The sequence below is a fragment of the Glossina fuscipes genome, unplaced genomic scaffold (assembly GCF_014805625.2).
Source record: "Glossina fuscipes isolate IAEA_lab_2018 unplaced genomic scaffold, Yale_Gfus_2 28, whole genome shotgun sequence".
Lineage (NCBI taxonomy): Eukaryota > Metazoa > Arthropoda > Insecta > Diptera > Glossinidae > Glossina > Glossina fuscipes.
The window spans coordinates 2056174-2077159 of NW_023998423.1; the positions used below are offsets into that span (position 1 = coordinate 2056174).

The 20986-nt window shown below is 34.9% G+C and overlaps 3 protein-coding genes across 4 annotated transcripts; 2 read left to right on the top strand and 1 right to left on the bottom strand.

Moving 5' to 3' along the window:
- Nucleotides 1-19: 19 nt before the first annotated feature.
- Nucleotides 20-6712, top strand: LOC119636168 (zinc finger protein 506-like). Of its 2 annotated transcripts, XM_038031356.1 has the most exons (6): nucleotides 20-79; nucleotides 3819-4306; nucleotides 4425-4739; nucleotides 4804-5049; nucleotides 5107-5466; nucleotides 5529-6712. In XM_038031356.1, exons 3-6 carry the CDS (start codon nucleotides 4446-4448, stop codon nucleotides 6474-6476), a joined length of 1848 nt encoding a protein of 615 aa, XP_037887284.1. In that variant the 5' UTR covers nucleotides 20-79; nucleotides 3819-4306; nucleotides 4425-4445; the 3' UTR covers nucleotides 6477-6712. The 2 variants fall into 2 exon arrangements, with proteins under 2 accessions (XP_037887284.1, XP_037887283.1); XM_038031355.1 differs by lacking the exons at nucleotides 20-79; nucleotides 3819-4306 and having other exon boundaries at nucleotides 4391-4739.
- Nucleotides 6713-6727: 15 nt separating this feature from the next.
- Nucleotides 6728-9283, top strand: LOC119636170 (elongation factor Tu). The gene is made up of 5 exons (XM_038031357.1): nucleotides 6728-6742; nucleotides 6903-7404; nucleotides 7468-8004; nucleotides 8752-8980; nucleotides 9052-9283. The coding sequence occupies exons 2-5, from the start codon at nucleotides 6991-6993 to the stop codon at nucleotides 9252-9254; spliced, it is 1383 nt and encodes a 460-aa protein (XP_037887285.1). The 5' UTR covers nucleotides 6728-6742; nucleotides 6903-6990; the 3' UTR covers nucleotides 9255-9283.
- Nucleotides 9284-11173: 1890 nt separating this feature from the next.
- On the bottom strand, nucleotides 11174-20611 carry LOC119636288 (unconventional myosin-Va). Its single transcript, XM_038031591.1, has 17 exons — nucleotides 20582-20611; nucleotides 19225-20038; nucleotides 19037-19161; nucleotides 18866-18979; nucleotides 18310-18798; nucleotides 17980-18073; nucleotides 17695-17921; nucleotides 17548-17577; nucleotides 16630-16743; nucleotides 15682-16568; nucleotides 14198-15612; nucleotides 13999-14125; nucleotides 13801-13932; nucleotides 13200-13719; nucleotides 12998-13129; nucleotides 11363-11455; nucleotides 11174-11311 (listed from the first exon to the last, which is right to left on the bottom strand). Exons 1-17 carry the CDS (start codon nucleotides 20609-20611, stop codon nucleotides 11174-11176), a joined length of 5481 nt encoding a protein of 1826 aa, XP_037887519.1.
- Between the last annotated feature and the right edge of the window lie 375 nt (nucleotides 20612-20986).

Here is a 20986-nt window from a genome sequence, read left to right on the forward strand (position 1 = left end):
AACCAGCATTTTGTAGTAAAAGTACATACAACATATGTGTTTGATAGCAATCAACGCAGTGTACGCGCTGAAGTGACGTGTAAGATATTATATATTTTACTTCTATCCACCACACTCTCAGGACAGACGTGTATTCATTTTTCTGCTTTATTTCTAAACCAGAAAAGCCTAAAATTTCCAAAAGCAAATACCTCCATCTGGTGTATATGCGTATGATATGTGGTAAACTAAAGGGTAAACTTTACAATTTTTTTTTTTGGATATGGAGTGAAAATGGATTAGGTGAAAGATATATGGATTATATGTGAAGATTAACGCAAAAGTTATGTGCCGTCAAAATATCACTTAAGATTTAAGCAAACAATTACCGGTCTTGCAAATTTTTGAAATCATTGTCCACTTAGTAAAAACAAGTACTCAATATCTTGAAATGAGTGTAGTTATGAGCAAAGCTCAAGAAACGTTCCAAAAACTATTGATTGAGAGGATTTCGAATTTTTCAAGTACAGAGGTTTATCAAGTATATCAATTTGGTATTTTTAATCATTTTTTATTTTATTTCTTATATTTGTATTGTCAATAATTAATAATAAAGAAATGAATATTATTATCATAATAATAATAGTTAGTTTATTCTTTTCCGTTAGCTTAAATTCTTTTTCTTTATTTTATTTAAGAAAAGTATATAATAAATAAAATAAAAATATATAATATTAAAATTATTAACAAGAAATATGAACACATTAATTAAAAAACGCTATTTAATATTGTAACCTTTTTTCTTAGAGCATTGCACGATGCCCATTGAGTGGTTTTTTAACAATAACACACCTGTTTTAGACATTTGAAGCTTATTGCTTTAGTATATATTTATTAACCCATCGCTAATTCTTGAATTCTTGAATTATTGTCAATTGTAAACAAATACAGCGTTACCTTTTTATACGCTTAGTCTCAGATGCTTCCAAATTCTGAGTTGTTTTGTTAATGCAACAGCTGTTAACAAATAAAGACTGACTCTTACACAGCTTTGCTTACTTTTTATTTTTCCTCAAAAGCAAACGGAAATAAAGGGGGAAATGTTAATTTGTGGAAATATTCTACTTAACTTAATGCTCAATAGCATAGTAAGAGAAACCAGCTGATAATGCAAATTTTTCACACCAACAGAACGGATGCACACAGAATTGAATACAACTTTCCCAAACTTTAACAGACTTGCAATTTATTGAAAGCAACTCTGTTATCTCTCTATTCTCAAAAGATGCTACCTTTTTCAATAAAAGTTGTAAAGGAAAAAAACCAACTAACGGTTTTTTGTAGAAGCAAAACCATTTTTCAAGTTGAGCAAAGAATTTAGAGCAAATCATAAACAAAGTGAAAAATTACTATATAAATCGAAAAATATCTTAAAATAAAATTGAAAAAGGAGAATAAATTAAAAAAAAACAAATCAAGTTTTGTGGTGCAATATTTACAAAGTGCTTTTATACAAAAATTATAAAAGAAAAAAAAATATCGTATTAAAAATTATTAATTCATAATTTAAAAATATTGAATAAGTGCCTAGAAGAGAAATTAAAGGAATTACAAGTGATAACATTGATATGAATTTTTTTACCAACTTTTTTAAAAGTGGACCCATCCGAGATTCATATAATTTCCCTGAAAACCTCTTTGGTGTCTCCTTAGTTGCTAGCAATTTCTTTAAAAAAAAATGATTGAATTTATTGCTTTACTGGGATGTCATAATATATATATTTTTGAACATTTTGTGTATAAATGTATAAAAAAAGAGCATTTATCTCCCCTTGAACGTCTCCTGACTAGTTTTATCCAATTTTTAGAGACCTGGCGTTCGATTTTCGCATATTTTTGAACATTTTGTGGTAATTCTTCGCATATATTCGTACAAGTGCTTTTGTATAATATATAATCTTATATATATAAATGTAAAAGAGAGCATTTATCTCCCCTTGAAAATCATCCTATACCATACATACAGATAATGCTAATAAATCCTCGAACTATATTGGGTTAAGTTTCAAATAATTTCACGAATAGTGCTACAACAATTTGATTGAAGCAACAATTTAGACTATTTGCTGACCGAAACCATATGAACGCATCTATAAACAGCAATGTTGCAATCGACTATGATAGTAACATTTCAACCCCCACACAGACATATATATGTATATAGACTGAAAAAATGTGGAATATGCAGTGTGTAGAAACTAAAGCTTTTTGTAATCGCAAAACGCTATGTATATGATCAAAAAGTATGATTCATTAGGAGTAGAGGGAGAAAACCTAACTTCAACGAAAATCATTTAATTCAATTTTCTAACAAATACTCTGTTGACGCCGTTATTTTTTATATTATTTGTGCAAAATACGTGCGGTTAGTGCCGTTAATATGAATAACGCAGGTGTGCAATAGATACACGTTATGTAACAAATGTACACAAGTTTGAAATGCAAACTGATGACGGACAATTAGCAAATTTACTTAGAGACTTTCAAACATTTACTCCAAGTAACCTGTTGTCAATGACACATCTTTCATCATTTTTCATCTACGTTTATCTGTGAAGTTCGTTTTTGGTAACTTTGGTAAACACGCATTCAATCATTCACTCACTAATTCTTTCACGCATTCATTTATTCATTTCGTTCTATATTCAATCTGTCATTGATTATTCACTCCCTCACTCATTCATTCATTCATTCATTTATTTATTCGCGCATTCATTCATAAATTCATTCATTCATCTTTCCTTCATATGCTCATTGCGTTAATTTAAAAAAGAAAAATAGGGTCAATGAAAACACAAACATATATAAAAAATGTTTCATTTGTCGGTAAAATACTTTGCAAAATGTTTGTTTATTAATGCTAATAATGAATTAAAAAGCTTTCAAGCTTTCATAACTTTACAAATAATTGCTTCGAGATAACCAAATAATTTTACTAGGAAGTTCTGAATACTATCGAGCTTAAGACAGATATAATTAAATGGACAGACTCACAGAGCACCGTTCGCAACTCAATTGCAACTGGAATTGATGCGAGCGGTGCGGATTATGACGGACCAACTGAGAGCAGACAGGAGAGTACAAACGTGTCCAACAAGTGGCCGACTGCGACACTGAGGAACAATTTTTTGGATTTAAAGAAACAGGCGAAATAAATAGGAATCTAGGAGAATAGTAGACGATACGATAGAGGGGGAAGAAGAACTGACTAACGGGACTGAGATGCCATCTAGGATTAAAATAGAAGGCCCGTTAATGCAGCATTTAATGTAGCAGCTTATTATGATGACGGACATAAGCGCAGACATCGCTAATGAACAAAATCGCCGCCTCAAGGCGGAATTGGAAGCCATGAAGAAAGAACTTGACGAATATCGAAAGCCTGCAGTGTTGGATGAAGCTGACGGCGGAGCGCGAAAAAACGATGTCGTAGAGAAGCTGAGTTTCCGCGACAAAGTCGTCCAGATGAGCTTCGGCGAAATTCATTCAAACGGGATGACAATATACAATAAAGAGGAGAACAAATTCGAAGAATGCGGTTACCAACATGGTACACCTGTAATAAAGAATTACTCTTCATTATCATCCTTTGGATTTTTGTCTTTGGAATTGTATCATTTTTTTCATTTCGATATCATAAAACTGTACGGCAAAGATTTACTATATATATATAAAGAGTTTTTTAACGTTATTATTATTATTTATTTATTCATTTCTTTTAAAGTCTGTTTTTCTGTTTCCGATCGTCCTTTCTTTTTCTCATATTCCATATAAAATAGCATTTCTCTAGAGAACAAAGGCCTTATCTGCTATTAATGATTTAGATGAATTTTTCTGACAAAGTTTTCTCCCAACTATCCACCTATCCACGACTGTTATAAACGGCTCGACAAACCGCGTAACTTTCATCGCCGATATTTGGACCATATGTTCTTCAAGCAATTGAGTGCACTCGTCAACGCTTTTGATACGATATATGCCATCACGATAAAACACCATTTCAATGCTTTGCTTACGCCATATACTGGCTATATTCTTGATATTATTTTCAATTTGCAATTCCATGGTCGCAGCATTTGAAATATCTTGGATATCCTCTGAATAGGATTGGAAGTCCAGCTCTATAATCAGCTCCAGCGTAAATTTGTTTGAGTTCTCGTCAAAATCTCTGTTCGTAATTCAAGAAACAGTTAAACAGCAAATTCTCAACGTAAACCTAAACCTTACAACTTACTCTTGCGGATATCACAGCAGCAGAATAAAACAGGTAACGATAACATACCTGTTTTAGATATGTGAAGCTTATCGTTTTAATATATATATATACATTAACTCATCGCCCATCTCTTACACAGCTTTGTTTACTATTTATTTTTTCTTAAAAGCAAAAGAAAATAGAGGCAGAAATGATAATTTGTGGCAATATTCTAGTGGATTTTAAAAGTAATAAATTCCTGTTAAAGTGCATACTGTGTGAAAAAAAATCTCGCTTGTATAGAGATTTTGTAAAACATATTAAAAATAAACATAAACATGAAACTTCACCGCTACCGCAACAAAAAGAAGAAGTTAAGTCAGAATGCGAGCAACAGCAGCAACAAGATGAAGATGAGCTGAGTACTAAAGGTGATGTGAGTGTGAACATGAATGCGGATATGGATAAACATCCATTAGCGGAAATTGAAATAAAACCGCCAGAGGTAAATTTGGAATATCAAGCATTCGATGTAAAGTAATAAAAGAAAGTTTCGTACACATTCAAAGTCTGAATTGGCACAAGAGGAGGACAGCATTGACTTTATTCCGATCGGAATTCCGATGGGCATGCCAGAGGATTCGGAAGATGATATTAAAGACGAAGTTGAAGATGAGCAAGAATTTATGCCAGAAGATGAAGAATTTATACCAGACGAGATGGAATTTGATACAGACGATAACGACAACGATGATGAAGAACAAAATGAGGATGAGAGTTCGGATAATTTAGACGTGCCTGCTTATACAGAGAAAGTAAGAACTTTTTAATCTATGTTTGTATCTATAATTATTTTTATGTCCGTTTTTTAGTTTATCCCTACATTTTTTAGAAAAAAACGTTTTTTAAATGATTTCATTGATTTATATAAAACACAGCAGTGTTTATGGAACATTAATGATCCTTTATTCGAAAATGAAGAAGCACGCCAACAGGCTAAGAAAGCCATCGTAAAGGGTATGCAAAAGTTTAATGTCTATATGAAAGATAAAAACTTACATAAGGCTTTGGATAAATTGCACAGATTGTGCGCTGGTATCAAACAAAATTTCGATGATCCAAATCCGAAGAAAATTCCCAGTGTAGCCAAGGAATATTATAAGAGATGTGAATTCCTTAACGAACTTATCGAAAGAAAGAAAATCTCCAAAACTGATCAAATGATGAAAAAGGTAAGAAGACTTGTACGCGATAAGAGATCAAATCGTCTTTAAAACTCTTCATTCTTGTAAAGGCTTTAAACTTCCAACATTACGACTTGGCCACCGTCAATTTTATTGATTGCTATGCGAATTATCCCATTTTCTACGATGGACGGCACGAATACCACAACAGTCTAGAGGAACGCCAAAGATCCTTAGAGGAACTGGCCAGCAATTTATCCTCACAATACGATATTTCTTTAAATGACGACGAACTTCTCAAGGCAATTGATCAATTTCAAGCTTGGTTTTACAGAATGGGCAAACGTTTTAAAAGTAAAAAAACAAAACCTTCAAAGGCGGATGAAATATATTTTCAAAAGTGTAAAATATTTATGCCAGATGAACCAGCCAAAAAAGGCATAAACTGTGGCTATTGTGACAAGATATACTTATGTGTAAATACCTTAAGAGTTCACCATTATAAGGATCACCAAGTTGGTGAACTGCCTTTCAAATGCGAACAGTGTGGGCGTACCTTTGACCAGAATTCCTCATTAACTGTGCATATCCAAAGAGCCCATGTTGGAAAAGTATATCAATGCGAATATTGCGAACGACGTTTTGCAGTTAAATCGGATCTCAACGTTCACAAGCGCATTCATACAGCCGAAAAACCGCATGTCTGCGAACATTGCGGCAAATCGTTTAGACTCCGTAGCCAGTTAGGATATCATGTAACTGCCATTCATACGAAAATACGAGCATTTAAATGCACTATGTGCCCGAAGGATTTTTTGAAAAAACGCGACTTGACCGATCATGTCAAAACACATTTCAACATACGCGATAAAATCTGCGAGACCTGTGGCAAAGGTTTTTCCAATTGTCATTCGTTGATCAGACATCGACAAATACATTCGGAAATCCGAAAGTTTGCCTGTAAATTATGTGATGCTAAATTTAAGCAATTTGTCGGCCTTAACGGTCACATGAAACGTACACATAACATAGTAAAGAAGAGTAGTGGGAGTAATTAAGTAGATAAGGAAAAATGGAGAAAAAATAAAACAAAGACAAATATAAAATGTACGGAAGTAATTTCTTTAAATGCGAAAAATGATTAGAACAATTTGCCGGCAGGGATTAATTGCTGTTAGAATTTGGAACACAGCTAGATACTGCAAAAAACATTATGAAGATTGTGCAATTTGTTGTCATTACTGGTAGTAGAGCGCTTTTTACAAAAAAATGTATATAAAAATAAAAATTGGAGAAGAAAATAATTTTCCGATATTTATTTTCGGTAATTCTATTAGGGAAAAAGCATTACAATTTATTTAAAGCCAAGAATTTTTTTTAAAAACAGTCCATTTAGTAGTCGTAGATATAAAAAAACAGCTGTTTTCTAAAGTTGAAGAAAAAGGTTGAAACGCGAAGAATTTTAAAAGTTTGTCTATTTGCAGTTTATTAATTAATGGTGAAAATGAATAAGGGACAAATGTGTCTGTGAAAATTCCGCTGCACTAAGTTCATACATAAAAGTAAAAAATCATGAGGAATTTTTTGATTAGACTGGGAAATTTAACCATCCAACGTAACAGCCTTAGATCTAAGCAATCATTTTATCGCTGTAATGAATTAGTATCACAATCTAAGCCCTTAAAAAAAATATGTGATCGCAATTTCTGCACTAAAATTGCCGGGAAATCGACGGAAAAGGAAAAGGCCCATTGTAACGTAGGCACGATAGGCCATGTAGATCATGGTAAGACAACACTCACTGCTGCGATAACGCGAGTTTTGTCACGCAAAGGTTTGGCGGAATATGTAGCGTATGATCAAATAGATCGAGCACCCGAAGAAAAGGCCAGAGGTATTACCATTAATGCCTGTCACATTGGTTATGCCACACAGCAACGTACTTACGCCCATACCGACTGTCCTGGACATGCTGATTATATAAAAGTTGGTTACTTTTTACGCAAGAATAAACAGTACTATTAATTTTGATTTCGTGAACATTCTTAGAATATGATATCCGGTGCCTCACAAATGGATGGCGCTATTTTGGTTGTGGCCGCTACTGATGGGCAAATGCCTCAAACACGTGAGCATTTGCTGTTGGCAAAGCAAGTCGGTGTAGAACGTGTCATAGTGTTTGTTAATAAAGCCGACTTAGTTGATCAGGAAGTTTTGGAATTGGTTGAAATCGAGATGCGTGAAATGCTAGGCGATTTCGGTTTTGATGGCGTTAGTAGCCCAGTGATATACGGGTCTGCGCTGTTGGCTTTGCAAGATAACCCTTCACCTTTCGGGGTACCGGCTGTAGAAAAATTGCTAAATTACATTGATAGCTATATTCCTACACCGCAACGCGACATCCATGCTCCTTTTGTATTACCAATCGATAACGCTTTTACTTTGCCCGGAAGAGGTACTGTGGTCGTTGGAACAATTAAACGCGGGACACTCATGAAAAATGCTGAATGCGATCTCCTAGGCTTTAATCAAAACATTAAAACAACAATTGGTGATATACAAATATTTCGAAACAGTGTACCAAAGGTAACTTTTCAATTTAATTGTAAACAATTTAATTTTATTCAATTTCGCACTTATATACACCACCTAATGATAAAGATATTAGAGCTTTAGCATTTTCTTTCTGAAAATAAATACATTTGCATTTATTTTGATTGGAAAATTCTTCACGCGAATTCAGAAAGCCATACTTAGTCTTCATAGTGGTTAGAAACATGTTTAAGCAGGTTACCAAGAATTTTGTAGGATTACATTCTTGTTGAATATAAGCAGTTTTCATTCAAAATCAAAAGTACACAATCGCCCGCCCTTAAGGACACAGCCGACAGCTTTTATATGCGAATTTAACGAGTGCGGATATATTTCTAATCGAAATGTTCTTCTGAATTGATTTTTTTTCTAATTAGCTACGCTTTCGTAGAGTGCTATTAATTTAGCTGTTTTCTTTTGAATTCGCCATGCCGACCTTTGATTTGTAAACAATTTCATATGTTTTCTTTTGAACGTTTACCACAGACATTACATAGATGGACAGACGGACATGCTTGAATCGGTTTAGAATTTGATGTTGATCGAGAATATATATACTTTATTAGGCCTCCTTATCTTCCTTCTGGGTGTTGCAAATGTTTTGAAAAAAGGAATCCCCATCCTCACCTTTTGAGGACGGGTGTAAAAGCAATGCCATATATTTAGGCTTCAGACAGTGAAAACCCAAAACATAACGCAAGGTAAACTTACTTATCCTCACCTCCGGTGTTTTACATTAAGGCCGTCGCTGGTGAAAATGTAGGTGTGTTACTACGTAGCGTGAAAATATCAAATGTGGAACGTGGCATGTTGTTATGTGCCGCGGGCTCGGAAGACATATCTAATCATTTTTTGGCTTCTATGTATTTGTTATCGCGGGCCGAAGGCGGCCGTCACAAACCTATGGTCTCCAAATATGTACAACAGCTGTTCAGTGTTACGTGGAATTTACCGGCACGTATTGATATGAGTAAGTGAATTGCGAATATTAGGGAAAGAATCTTTGGTAATTCATGTGTAATTTTTGTAAATTGTACGTAGTACCCTTTGATGGGATGTTAATGCCAGGTGAACACGCGACCATAAAGTTGACTTTATTACGTCAAATGGTGATGACGAAAGGACAGGCTTTCACGATACGGGAAAATGGTGCAACCGTAGCTACTGGCATGATCTTGGAGCGTAAACCTTCCGTGGAAGTGCCTAAAAATAAACTTTCTAAAGCCGCTGTAACCACTGAATGAATGAAAATAAACTTTTTGTTGAATAAAATAAATTTGAAAGTAAATTTGATTTAAATTTTATTGAATTGATAACTTAACTATATAAATATAAAGCACATGCTCGCAATAAATATGGATAATTTATATATTTATATAAATTATATATATATATATATATAATTTATAGGATGATACCATATAATCTATAAGTGTAAGGCTATATTGCTTGTTTCAACTTCGTTTCAACTTGGTTTCACATGTTATAAGTGCGTAACATTAGCAAAGGTGGTTGGTCCATTAAGTACATGGAAGCTTTTTTAATTGTTTCTATTTTTTTTTTTAACAAAAAATGCAAATAGGCAAAAATTTAATAGAATAATTCTTGACCAATATCTTACTTTTCCTTGAGTTTTGTTTGATTTGTTTAGATGGAATGTATTTTTATTTGTATTTAGATGGTCGTCTGTCTATGCTAAGAATATTCTTTGTTTCTCTTACCTAACAATCATATAACTTTAAGTCTTATATTTTCATTGGATTTTCCAATTGATAAGAACGCAAGGGTAAGATGGATATAATTCGCTTCCTGATTAGGAGACGGAACGGTTAATATCCACCACCACCATCAAGAGGAATTCGTTTATTGCTCAGTATATCTCAGATCAACTTGAGGAAAAAAAGAACATATGATGAGATGGATTTGATACTCTTTACATTTCAAAATATTTAGTTAGTTGCGTATATGGCAAGAAATACAATCCGTACGGCTGTACGTATATGTTTGTGGCAATTTCAAACAATAAACAAAACAAAATAATATATTTGATCACAGCTTTTATATGGAAACAGCGGGTTTACGATTAAGTAAATATGAGTATATCCGGGAAGTTAGTTAGCGTTTGAGTGCACTCTCATTACAGAGATGGAGATATGTAGACGGAAAGGAATTTGGGAGTATGGGGGAATTTAAAGCCTACGCTAACCTATTAACTCCTATTAGCCCATGTCCATTTCTTTTGTTACAAGTAGGGACAGACGCAAAACAAACACTTACAAGGCAAGTTATATTTGTATTGTAACGTCCATTACAATAGAAGAGCGCAAAGCGGCGAACAAACATATGAAATATTTTGTTTTTCGCGTCAGAGGCGCCATATTCACCATTCATTCACCAGACACTCATCTTGATCATTTTCAAAGTTCTTAGAGAAGTTATTAGCTCATATTGATATTAATTTGAAATTACTCAACACAGTCCAATTGAAAAGATAAATGTACGGACATCGCCGATTTTACTATGAATATCCTCTTGATGGTTGGCTAGCGGCTTTTTTTTTTTACAAACCCAATATAAGGAACAAATTTTGCTTCCATTTTATTTAATATGTCTCTAAGAATAATGTTTTTTGTTAAATCAACAGTGGTTACAATAAATAATGCATAACATTTTATGTACAGGTTTTGACCGAATTACATCGACTACGGGATAAAGGCGCTAATGTGTTTTTTGCTATTTTCTATTATTTTTTTTACAACTTTGTATTTTTATTTTGAGTTTAACTCTTCTTATGTTTTATCAGCTCATTCAGAAATAAATAAAACTGAAAAAAAAATGCAGTTAATTTTACTCGATTTGGAAGCACAAATACACGTTAAAACAGGGAACACTGCCATAATTATACTAATAATTTACTTTTAAAAAAAAAACAAATATTAAACTCCGACGCAAAAACGATGGGAAACAACGCTTTTGGGGACATTCTTTTAACTAAATTTCTTTAAATATTTTGCTAATTGTGGCTTGGAACTAAGATCGTAAGAAAACAAAAAAAAAAAAATAAAAATAAAAAAATAAATATTATACTAATAGAGGTGGTTAAAGTTATTTTTCACAGGAATGTTTGCAAAACAAAACTTTCAGGCACGGATGTATTTAGAATTTAAATTTTCATTAGCAAATCGTCCAAATTCAAATGTTTGGGTAGCTCGATATCTTCCAATTTAATATCACTATATTTGAAGACAACTTTGAACGGATGTATGAACTTCTGGTCCATAGTGAAGTCATCATTTTTCACCTTAAAAATTATTTGTTAATTATAAATAAATTCTAATCATTGCATTCTTACCATTGGACGTTCATTCAGTTTCTCCGTAAGCTTTTCCAAGAACGTGTTGGTAATTTCCGATTCATAATCATCCAATTTATAAGATTTCATAACCTGTTGTTGCAAAAGAAGAAAAATCACGCCGCACATAAGACAGATGTAACAACATTTTATTCATAATTTATTTGGGAAAAGATCAAAAATTTGGATGAATGTAAATAAATGTACATATACATGTTAAATATAAATGAACGTAAGAAAATCTTCTCTCAAACGGAAAAGAAAAATAGATTTTAGAACGGAAACGCGTACTGAGTGGGCGGACCGCATTTTATTATCAAGAGATTTTCTTAAGATCCGTTTAAAAAACTTTTAGCATTTTTTCCAAATACCTTTGGGGAAGTAATATTAAAAGCTTAGTATATTTTATTTATTTATTATTCATATATTTTATAAACAAATTTACAAAATATGGTTGAAGGCCTGCTGTACCTGAATATATCATAACGGGTAGAGGTGTTTTGGGAAATGACAGCAACTATTTACGCGTGGAACTAGACAAATTCAAGGAAGAACTCAAGGCCCAGATATCAAACGGCTCGCGAAGAGAAGGCGAATTCTTCGAACTATGTCAGACATCAGAGGACACTAAGATAAAATGTAGCCGAAGGTTCGGTGCGTTCATAATGTTTAGTATTGAATAAAGTATTTTTTACTCTAAGACGGGCTAAGAGAATACAACGATAAACTATGTCTAATGCCTGTCGACGATAACAAGAGTACCTTCATTTACTAGTGACGTGATGGGTTGTTATTATTTGTTGGCCCTTTCCATTAGTTCAGTTTTATTTTATTTCATGTTGAATTTCTATTCGCAAACTTTGCTCTGTTTTAATTTTATGAGCATTGGTTGTGAAATTTTGCTTTAATTATTATTCGTAGTTGCATTATATGTGCTGAAGTTGATTGAAGGTGATTTTGCTAACGTCAGCATAGAAATTTATAAAATTTATTTCAAATTTCCTTGATTTACGATTTTTCATTGCTATTATTGTTATTAATTGAGCCACAGAAATACATTCTAAGACTAAAGTCTTAAAGAGCTGTCATCCAAGGGTATTGGCTTCTATAAAAGCCCTACCCTATCCTACTTGGAATTTAAACGCATGACTCCAAGCGGCTGGTCGAGAACCTTTGCCTGCTCGGCTACTTAGACGGATTTTTAAAAAAATTATTTTTCTGCTTTGAAGTCTCACTCCTTCGTCCTAGAAAAACGAGGCCAGTTTCATAATACTTAAGGCGAAATCATTGGCAAACGCAACAAATTACTAAAATAATTTTAAGATCTATTTAATCCACAGTTCAAAAATATTCCCTCGTAGGAACTATTGGCGTCACGTTTGGATTCAAGTGCTTATGATGCCCTAAATTTGCAGATTATTTGATGTCTTTGCCCTAAAAAATGTTCATAGGTGATTTACGATAGTAGTAGCCAAAGCTTGCAAAGCGTGCAATAATGGAAAATTTCATGAATTTCATGAATTCTCTTTTTCAAAAGAGTTTTTGTGTTAACTTCCTTGTTGTTCTTCAAAAGAATACGGATTGTACAAGTCTATTTATTAAGACCTGGTAAGAGTTGAGCTGCTGGAAACTTACCTTCAAGACTTGCGCTGTGTTCAAATTCATACATAAATCGCAAATGCTTTGCACATCATTTTCGCTTTTTCGCGATTGTAATAGTTGCGATACTTGATTTAGAGGAGCCAATGGCGTTAAAATGGCGTTAGACTATGAAAAGGAAAAACAAATGGATGAACGAATTGTCTTATGTCTTACATAATTTAGTTGCGGAAATTACCATTTTCTTTTCTCGCACCCAATCCTCAATGTATCCCAAATTATACCGTATAATCATGCCGGTCTCCCACATGCAGATATCGCCACGAAGCATTAGACAATTCATAGCCACCGCGCACAGGAAGTACATTAGCTGATGGAATATTTGTTCTGAATAGCAACTATCCAAACCAAAATGCAGGAACTGTTTGTAAAAATGTTCCAATTGACTAATTAATTGCTTCCAAGCGGCCATTTTGCCGTGCTCGGGTGAACTGTTTGCAAAACTGGTACGACTCCTTAACCCATGCTGACGGCCCCTCTGTATCTCGTCGTTATCCAAAATGGCGGGGACAATGTATGGATCAAGCAAACCCTCAATTTGCTTAATTAAGGCTTCATACAATTTAATGATTATTTCCAAGATCACACGTCGATATTCATATAAGTTGAAATTTTTTAATTGTTGCATGTTTTGTTTTTCGGTGTTAAATTTTATGTACTCCTCCACGTCACCATACTGTTTTAGCAGATTTAAAAGCCTATGCACAAGGAAATGAAACATGTGTAGGCATTTCTTAGGGAAACTTCTTTCGCAAAACCAAAGCAATTGTTTCACTTACGTTATTGAGTTAACTAGCCACAGTATACGATGCTCCGTTACGTGCGGATTGCGATGAATTTTTTTGATTTGCTTAACGAATTTACTGAGTAGATCGCGTACATCTTCATCAGCGTTAATCAAGTCAGTGTAACTAAGAAAGAGTGTGACATGCATCAATAGAAGGCAAAACTTTATTGAGTTTTAGAAGACTGCTCACCGTATACACATAAATATGATGTACGCCGGAAATCCTGGCAATAAGCCTATGGCCACTCTAGTAGTCATATCGCTAACTAACCGGTGGAATATCTTATCCAGATCTTCACTGCGGAATTTCATTAAACCTGTAAAAAAAGCATACACGTCACGCCTTAGTTAAAATAATTTAATTATATTTAATCCGTAATTATTCATACCTTGATATGTTTTCGCCTTTTGTTTGCTTACTTGAAGAGTAGGGTTGTCGTTTTGCTCTTGGCTTTTGGGTGACGAAGGATTATCGGTGACACCATGCTGCTGCAATTTTACCGTTAAGCGTTCGCTACGTGTTTTCATCGATTCGAATTTTTTCAGGAATGAATTCAACTCTTCTTGTACCAGCGAATATTGCAGCATAGTCTTCTTTAGCTCATGCTTGAGATATCGATTGCTTTGTTGCAGGACTTCGGGATCTTTAAGATCCACGGTTTCACTTATATCACCCTGCAATAGTTCTTGCAGCTGATTGTTTTCCTTGCGCAATTCTTCAATCTGATGCGTCAGCTCGGCAAAGTGAGCGTTATTCTCTTCTGTTAAGGCCCGCAATTCCGATTCTAACTGACGATTAACCAATTTTTGACAATGAAAGGCGTCCATTAACTCGTTATCGTGCATATTTATTACATCACTACCGCTCAAATTCTCGCTGCCAAGCGATTTCAGCGACTGACTCTGCTGCTGCAGCACAGCTTTTAATTGTATGCATTCATCCCGTCTACGTTTCAGCTCTTCCTGCAGGGCATTATGTTGCGCTTCCAGTTCTTGCATTTCGGCACCGCAACGTATGCTTTGCCTCAGCAGTTCATAATCATGACGCAATTTTTCATTTTCTACTTCTAACTCGGACACTCGAAGAGAATCCTCCGTCGGTCTATGGCGGCTAATGGCCTTGTCCAGTTGATCTTTTAAACAGGTGTACTTTTTCTTCTCCTCCTCCAATAAATTGCGTAATTTCAATATAATCAACGTATGATCAGTTTTGCCAGTGGAAACATCTTCCGCGTACTGTAGGGATTCCTGTGTCGACAGATTAGCCAATTCCGGTTGACGTTTTGGTTCTAAAGTATTTTTAGCCGAACTGTAACCAATGTCTTCGTCATTTTGACTTGAAGCATTACTACTGGATCGCATATGGTTCCTTATCACATCGTTATAATCGCTCTTAACGCTTTGATTATAAAATTTGTTAAGTTCCTCTTTCAGTAGATAGTTTTCGTTTTCAATAATCTCTTTCTCCTTGATGATTTTCTTATACGCGTCATGTATATCAATCTCATCAACTTCGGACATTGAACGTGTTTGTTGATTAATGCTACTTGCTTCGTTACGATTAGCACGTTCCATCATCTCCTCCAATTGTCGACGCAAACCCGCGGTTTCTTCGCTCCACAATTGCTTTTGACGGTGCCATTCTTCCTGTTTCTGCGCAGCTTCCTCAAGCAACATCATCTTCTCATCGCGTTCAGTTTCTAATTGCTTAAGTACCGATAAGACCTTCTCGTCTTTTTCCGCCACAACGAATTTAAGTTGCTTCAATTCAATCTCCAATGCCTTTTTCATTTCTAATTTCATCCTAAAAGAAAGATTTTTCCAATTAAAAAATTATAAAAATCAATTCAATTAAAATATTTCCACGACATACTTAAGAACTGACACCTCACTAGTTTTTTGCCTTAATTTTGCATTGTCTTGATTCAATTCGTCGATTCGTTGCTGCATTGTTATAATTTTATTCTCCAGGCCCTTGTACATTTTCTGTATATGAGAAATAGTTTTCGCTTCGGCTTTCAAACGTTTAAATTGACGCCTGGCTAAAAATCGTCTCACCGCCGCCTGACAAATAATAATATTGTGCATGCGTGTGCGGTATTCACGCCTTGCAATGTAACCCCGTATATATTTTTGTATTTGCGTAGCCTTATGGTGTTCCATAGCCTCCTGGAAACGTCTGCGAGCCAACATACCTCGGGCATATTGTTGTATACCGCAAATTGAATGACGCAAACGCTTGTATCGACGACGCACCAACCAACCGCGTACGTATTTGCAAATAATAACAGCAGCTCTTTGTTCACGTATTTCTTGCGCTTTCTGTCGGGCTAAGTAGGCACGCGCGTAACGCTGTATACCTAAGGCGGTGCGTTGTAAACGCACGAAACGCCTTCGCCAAATGAATCTCCGAATCACCGACTGTATAGTAGTTATATAACGCTTGCGCAAATTGGCACGGACTTGCTCCAAGTAGGCCACCTGCCCAGCTCGAAAAAATATCTGCGTTTTTCCGAACCGATACATATCATTATCCGGTATCCATTTTTTAATAATATTATAGGAGGATTTCTTTAAATCACTTTTGGTAATTTGACCTCGATGGCATAAGAGTTGATAGCGCATATAAAAATCCAAATAGGACCAACGCGAGGGAAAACCAGCGGCCGAGATACGTACTGTTTCCAAAACACCGCAAGCTCGTAGCTGCTGAACGATTTTCGGTGCTTCCCATTTAAAGGCGATCTTATGTTCGTTGGGCTACAAGAGCAGATCTTTACTCTCATGCAATATACGACAGTAAAATATTATTTTCACTCACCTTGATGCATCGGACGTAATGAGGTGTAGTAGAATGTAAAGTGGCAATTAAAGAGGATAAACTTTCACGAAATTGGGAACCCACTGAGCGGCGATGCTGTTTAGAAGGCATAATCTTTTGTGCAAACAAAAATATAAACATAAGTTACTACATAATTGAAGAGATAAAATTTCAAAAATTCTTGTGGAACGTGGTACGTGCGCATGCAAGAAAAACTATACATTCAATCGTGTTAATTTCATAGAAACTAATTCATGCGTTAAAAGCATACAACATTGCAAAAAAAAAAACAAGAACATTATATTCGGTCAATACCGAAACTTTTATACCCGTCACCGTTATTCTAAAAAAGACTAAAAGAAAAGTACTAAATTTTCATAATCTGTAATGTTGGAGCGACGCGGCTGATTTTTTTTTTTTTTTTCAGAATAAAAATGGGAATTTATATGGGGAATGGGTTGCACTTTATGAGTAATAAGCATAAGCACGGATAGCAAATATTTTCACAACTTTTGCTGCGTAGGCGTGTCTTTCGACCGGTTTGGGCCATTTTCAACTTCTGGCGCAAATTTGTGGGCGATATCTTCCTTTTTGCGGCCAAGAGAATGTCTGCAGCAGATACACATACACAGATGGACAGATGGACATGCTTAAATCGATTCAGAATATGACTGTGATCAAGCATGTATACACTTTGTCGAGTTTCCAAAGTTTCCTTGTGGGCGTTGCAAACGTTTCGACAAAATGAATTTAACACTCATGCATCGGTGATGGATATAAAAAATTCCTTTTTAATATAATGCAACTTTAGGTTATTAAGTTAATACGCCCGGCGTTAAAATGCGTTATCATGCATTTTTAATAAAAATTAGTAGAATTATTTGTACTGTTTTATTGAATACAAAAATTTGGACTAACCCTTTTACGGGTTTCCGAGACTACCGTATCCTAAAATGTATAAAATACAAAGAAGATTTGATCACAAGTAGTTGCGAGGATTGAGAACTCCAGCATTTCTCGAATATAACAAAATGCAATGTTTTGAACGGATTTGGGATACCATACCTGTTTTCGTGACGCACTGATAACTACGCGGCCTCCCAAAGTCTGTGTTCTGGACGCATCTGCATTCAGTGTATCGATTTCCTCCAGCTCCGTTAGTTGCTTACATAAAGACATTTGCGAACGCCGTAAAACATTGACGAGCTCCTTCGATACGGTGTCACGATTCTTCTCCAGAAAGCCAATCACATCATATTTCACACAATCCGAAAAGTGTTTAATGAAGAAGCCTAAGAAATAATATTACAACTGCTTTTCAACGATTTTGAAATGTTTCTTGAAACTTACTAGTGTTGCCGAAACGTGACTTTTCAAAATGATCGAATTTATTACATTTCTCTACCAATTTTAGGGCCCAACTTTCATCGGTACCGCGAGGCATCTACAACATGTAGGGAAGAAACAAATTATATTACGCATGAAGCAAATATTTACTAATTATTGTTAACAGATTTGGTCTTTTACGTATACAAGAAAGTTAATTAAATAAAGGAAAGAATATTTTCGTTTTGGTCGGATTTCTTGATGGGTTACGTTTATAACTCTCATAATAAAATCGGATGATGCATACACTGCACGTGAGAACAGAGGGAAGGTTTGGTTTTTCCAACGACTTACCCTACATTCTTCATCCAGTAAATCTAAAACACCCAATTTCGATTCAATTAGATCAATACATGGCTGATTGTCATAAAAATCGATCATAGTCCACGAAATGCCCTCCTTCAAATATTCTTCTTGCTCCAGCTTGAAGACGTGTTGATTGAATTGTTGTTGGAGCTTCTCATTAGCATAGTTTATGCAAAATTGTTCAAAAGAATTCATTTCAAAGGTTTCAAAACCGTAGATATCTAAAACGCCAATGAACAAGCTCTGCTTCCGATCATTATTTAGCCCCTTATTGATAACGGTAACAATATACTGAAATAGTTTGGCGTAAATATGTTTGGCTAAAGCATCTCGTACGGCTACAGCCGCCTCTTTGTTATTAGGAATTAGAACCAATTCATGGGCAGATTCAATTTGTCGCATTAATAACCATTTTCGTAACTCGTCCGCCTTAATAAGTAATAGTTCTCCTATAACACGTAAATGTAAATCATCAAGCTGGAAAAAGAAGAAAATTGAAAATGGAAATGAAAGAATTTCGTAAAAAATGCAGCTTGAAACTTACGTAAATATCACAACCTTCAAGATCTAATTCTTCTTTGTCTTTTTTATATTTATTAGCGAATTTTATATTGCCCAAGTGTAGAATGCTACCCAAAATTTTAAGGATATCAGATATCTGTAAAAAGCTCAAATCGTTTAAACAAAGTTGGGAATTTTGTATATATTGTCGTACTTGTCTTGGGTCGAAACCTAATATTTGCATGGCTTGAATTGTTTCCTTAAATTGTTCTCTGTCTGAAATTTTGTCTATATCAGGGGAGCGGCCGCAATTTAGGTAATAGAAACAATCCTGATGATCTGAAATAATTGCACATTATTAGCAAAAATACATCCGTTCAATATTCAAAAAAGTTCACTTACCTAATATCAACTCTGGATAGGTTGCTCTGGCCGTACATAGCTGATAGAATATGTGATAATTCCGTTCGCCTATTGCCTGAAATACCACTCTAGATTTTTCTAGCAGATATGTATGCATATTAGCCCCCGTCAAATGCATTACGTCCCTGTTGTTTTTAAACAACAATTTCGTAAATTTGCCAAAGCGAGAACTATTGTCATTGCGGGTAGTCTTAGCATTGCCGAACGCCTCCATTATGGGCGACGACGCCAACACTTTACGTTCCACTTGAGTTTCAGACTCTGAACCTCCCACAGCAGCGAAATAACGCATCGCATACTTCGCGGATACTGTTTTACCTGCGCCGGACTCACCGCTTACGATAATACTTAAATTACAACGCTCACGTTCTAATCTTGCGTAAGCCTCTTCGGCTAAAGCGAATATGTGTGGTTCAAGTTCACCCATGGAGCGACCACGGTAGGCTCGTATAATACTTGGCCCGTACAGCGGTAGTTCAGCATATGGATTTATGGCTACTAATATAATGCCACAATATGTATAAATTATTTGACGTTCACAAAAACGTACTTTTAAATTGTGTAAAACGCCCGGCTCGTGCAAGTAGGACAGTGAAGTCAAATCATTTTGGCCGATTAGTATGGCGGGATTACGCAGTGGCGGCAAATCACTGCCATCCGGTTTAACAGGTACAATTAGCACATCACCATTTTCAACCTCCACTATTATTTCCGTTACGCCCGCCTGATAGTTTTGCTGGAGAGTACCGCTTTGCCAAACAGTTTCGGAGTGCGGCAGCCACACTTTAGCGCCCTAAAAAAAGTTATATATTATTCATTTTGAAAATAAGTCAACCGTTGCATATGTTACATATCTTGATTAAATTCTTCATTATAAAAATTTTATATATTTTTCAAGCATAGCTTAGGCTTCTTAAGTAGAGTTGCAGTAACCTAATATCAAGTAGACCTTCACAGAAACATAATCATATGCGCGTAAACATATTTTCTTGTCCATAAAACTAAGCTTCATAATGCGACAAGTAAAATCACAAAGTAAGCAAAAGACGACAGTAAAGCAGATGGACAAAAAATAGTTTTCATTAGTCTAAATTATTAGATAAGAGAAGGACTCCCACATCAAGACGACAACATGTACTTAAAAAAAAAAAGAAGGAAAAGACGCATACGTTTCATTACTGGCGATAGCTTTTATTTATTTACATGTTTTTACACTTTTCTTTGTAAGAGCCTATTACACTATTACACTTTTTCTTCTAAGAGCCTATTAGTGCTTCTTTGGTAACCTTCTCTTAATATTCACTATAGCGCAATGCTTGTGAATCCATATAAATACCTTTAAATAGAGTAGTTCTTCACTTGACATATTTGTCGTCGAACTTCTGCTTCAATACTTATTTTGGTTAAAATTTTGTGAACACACATAAACACACTCCGTTCCAAGCAAAGCATAAAAACTCTTCCTTGGTCGTATAACTAATATTATATTATTATATTATTATAATATTGTTCCGTATAAGGCCAACTCATCAATATATTTTTATTTGAATAGACTTTCGTGGGTTTTTGTTCTCATTGCTTGAGAAATACTTTTACTTTTTTTTTTGTTTGCTTCCTTTTCTTATAACCGGAAGAATTTTTTAGGTGAAAGCACACACAAACTCTTTTTTCTATGTAGATAAATAATTCTTATCTAAAATTCTTATAGATTTGCCGAAAGTTTCTTATAAGAATTTTGGTT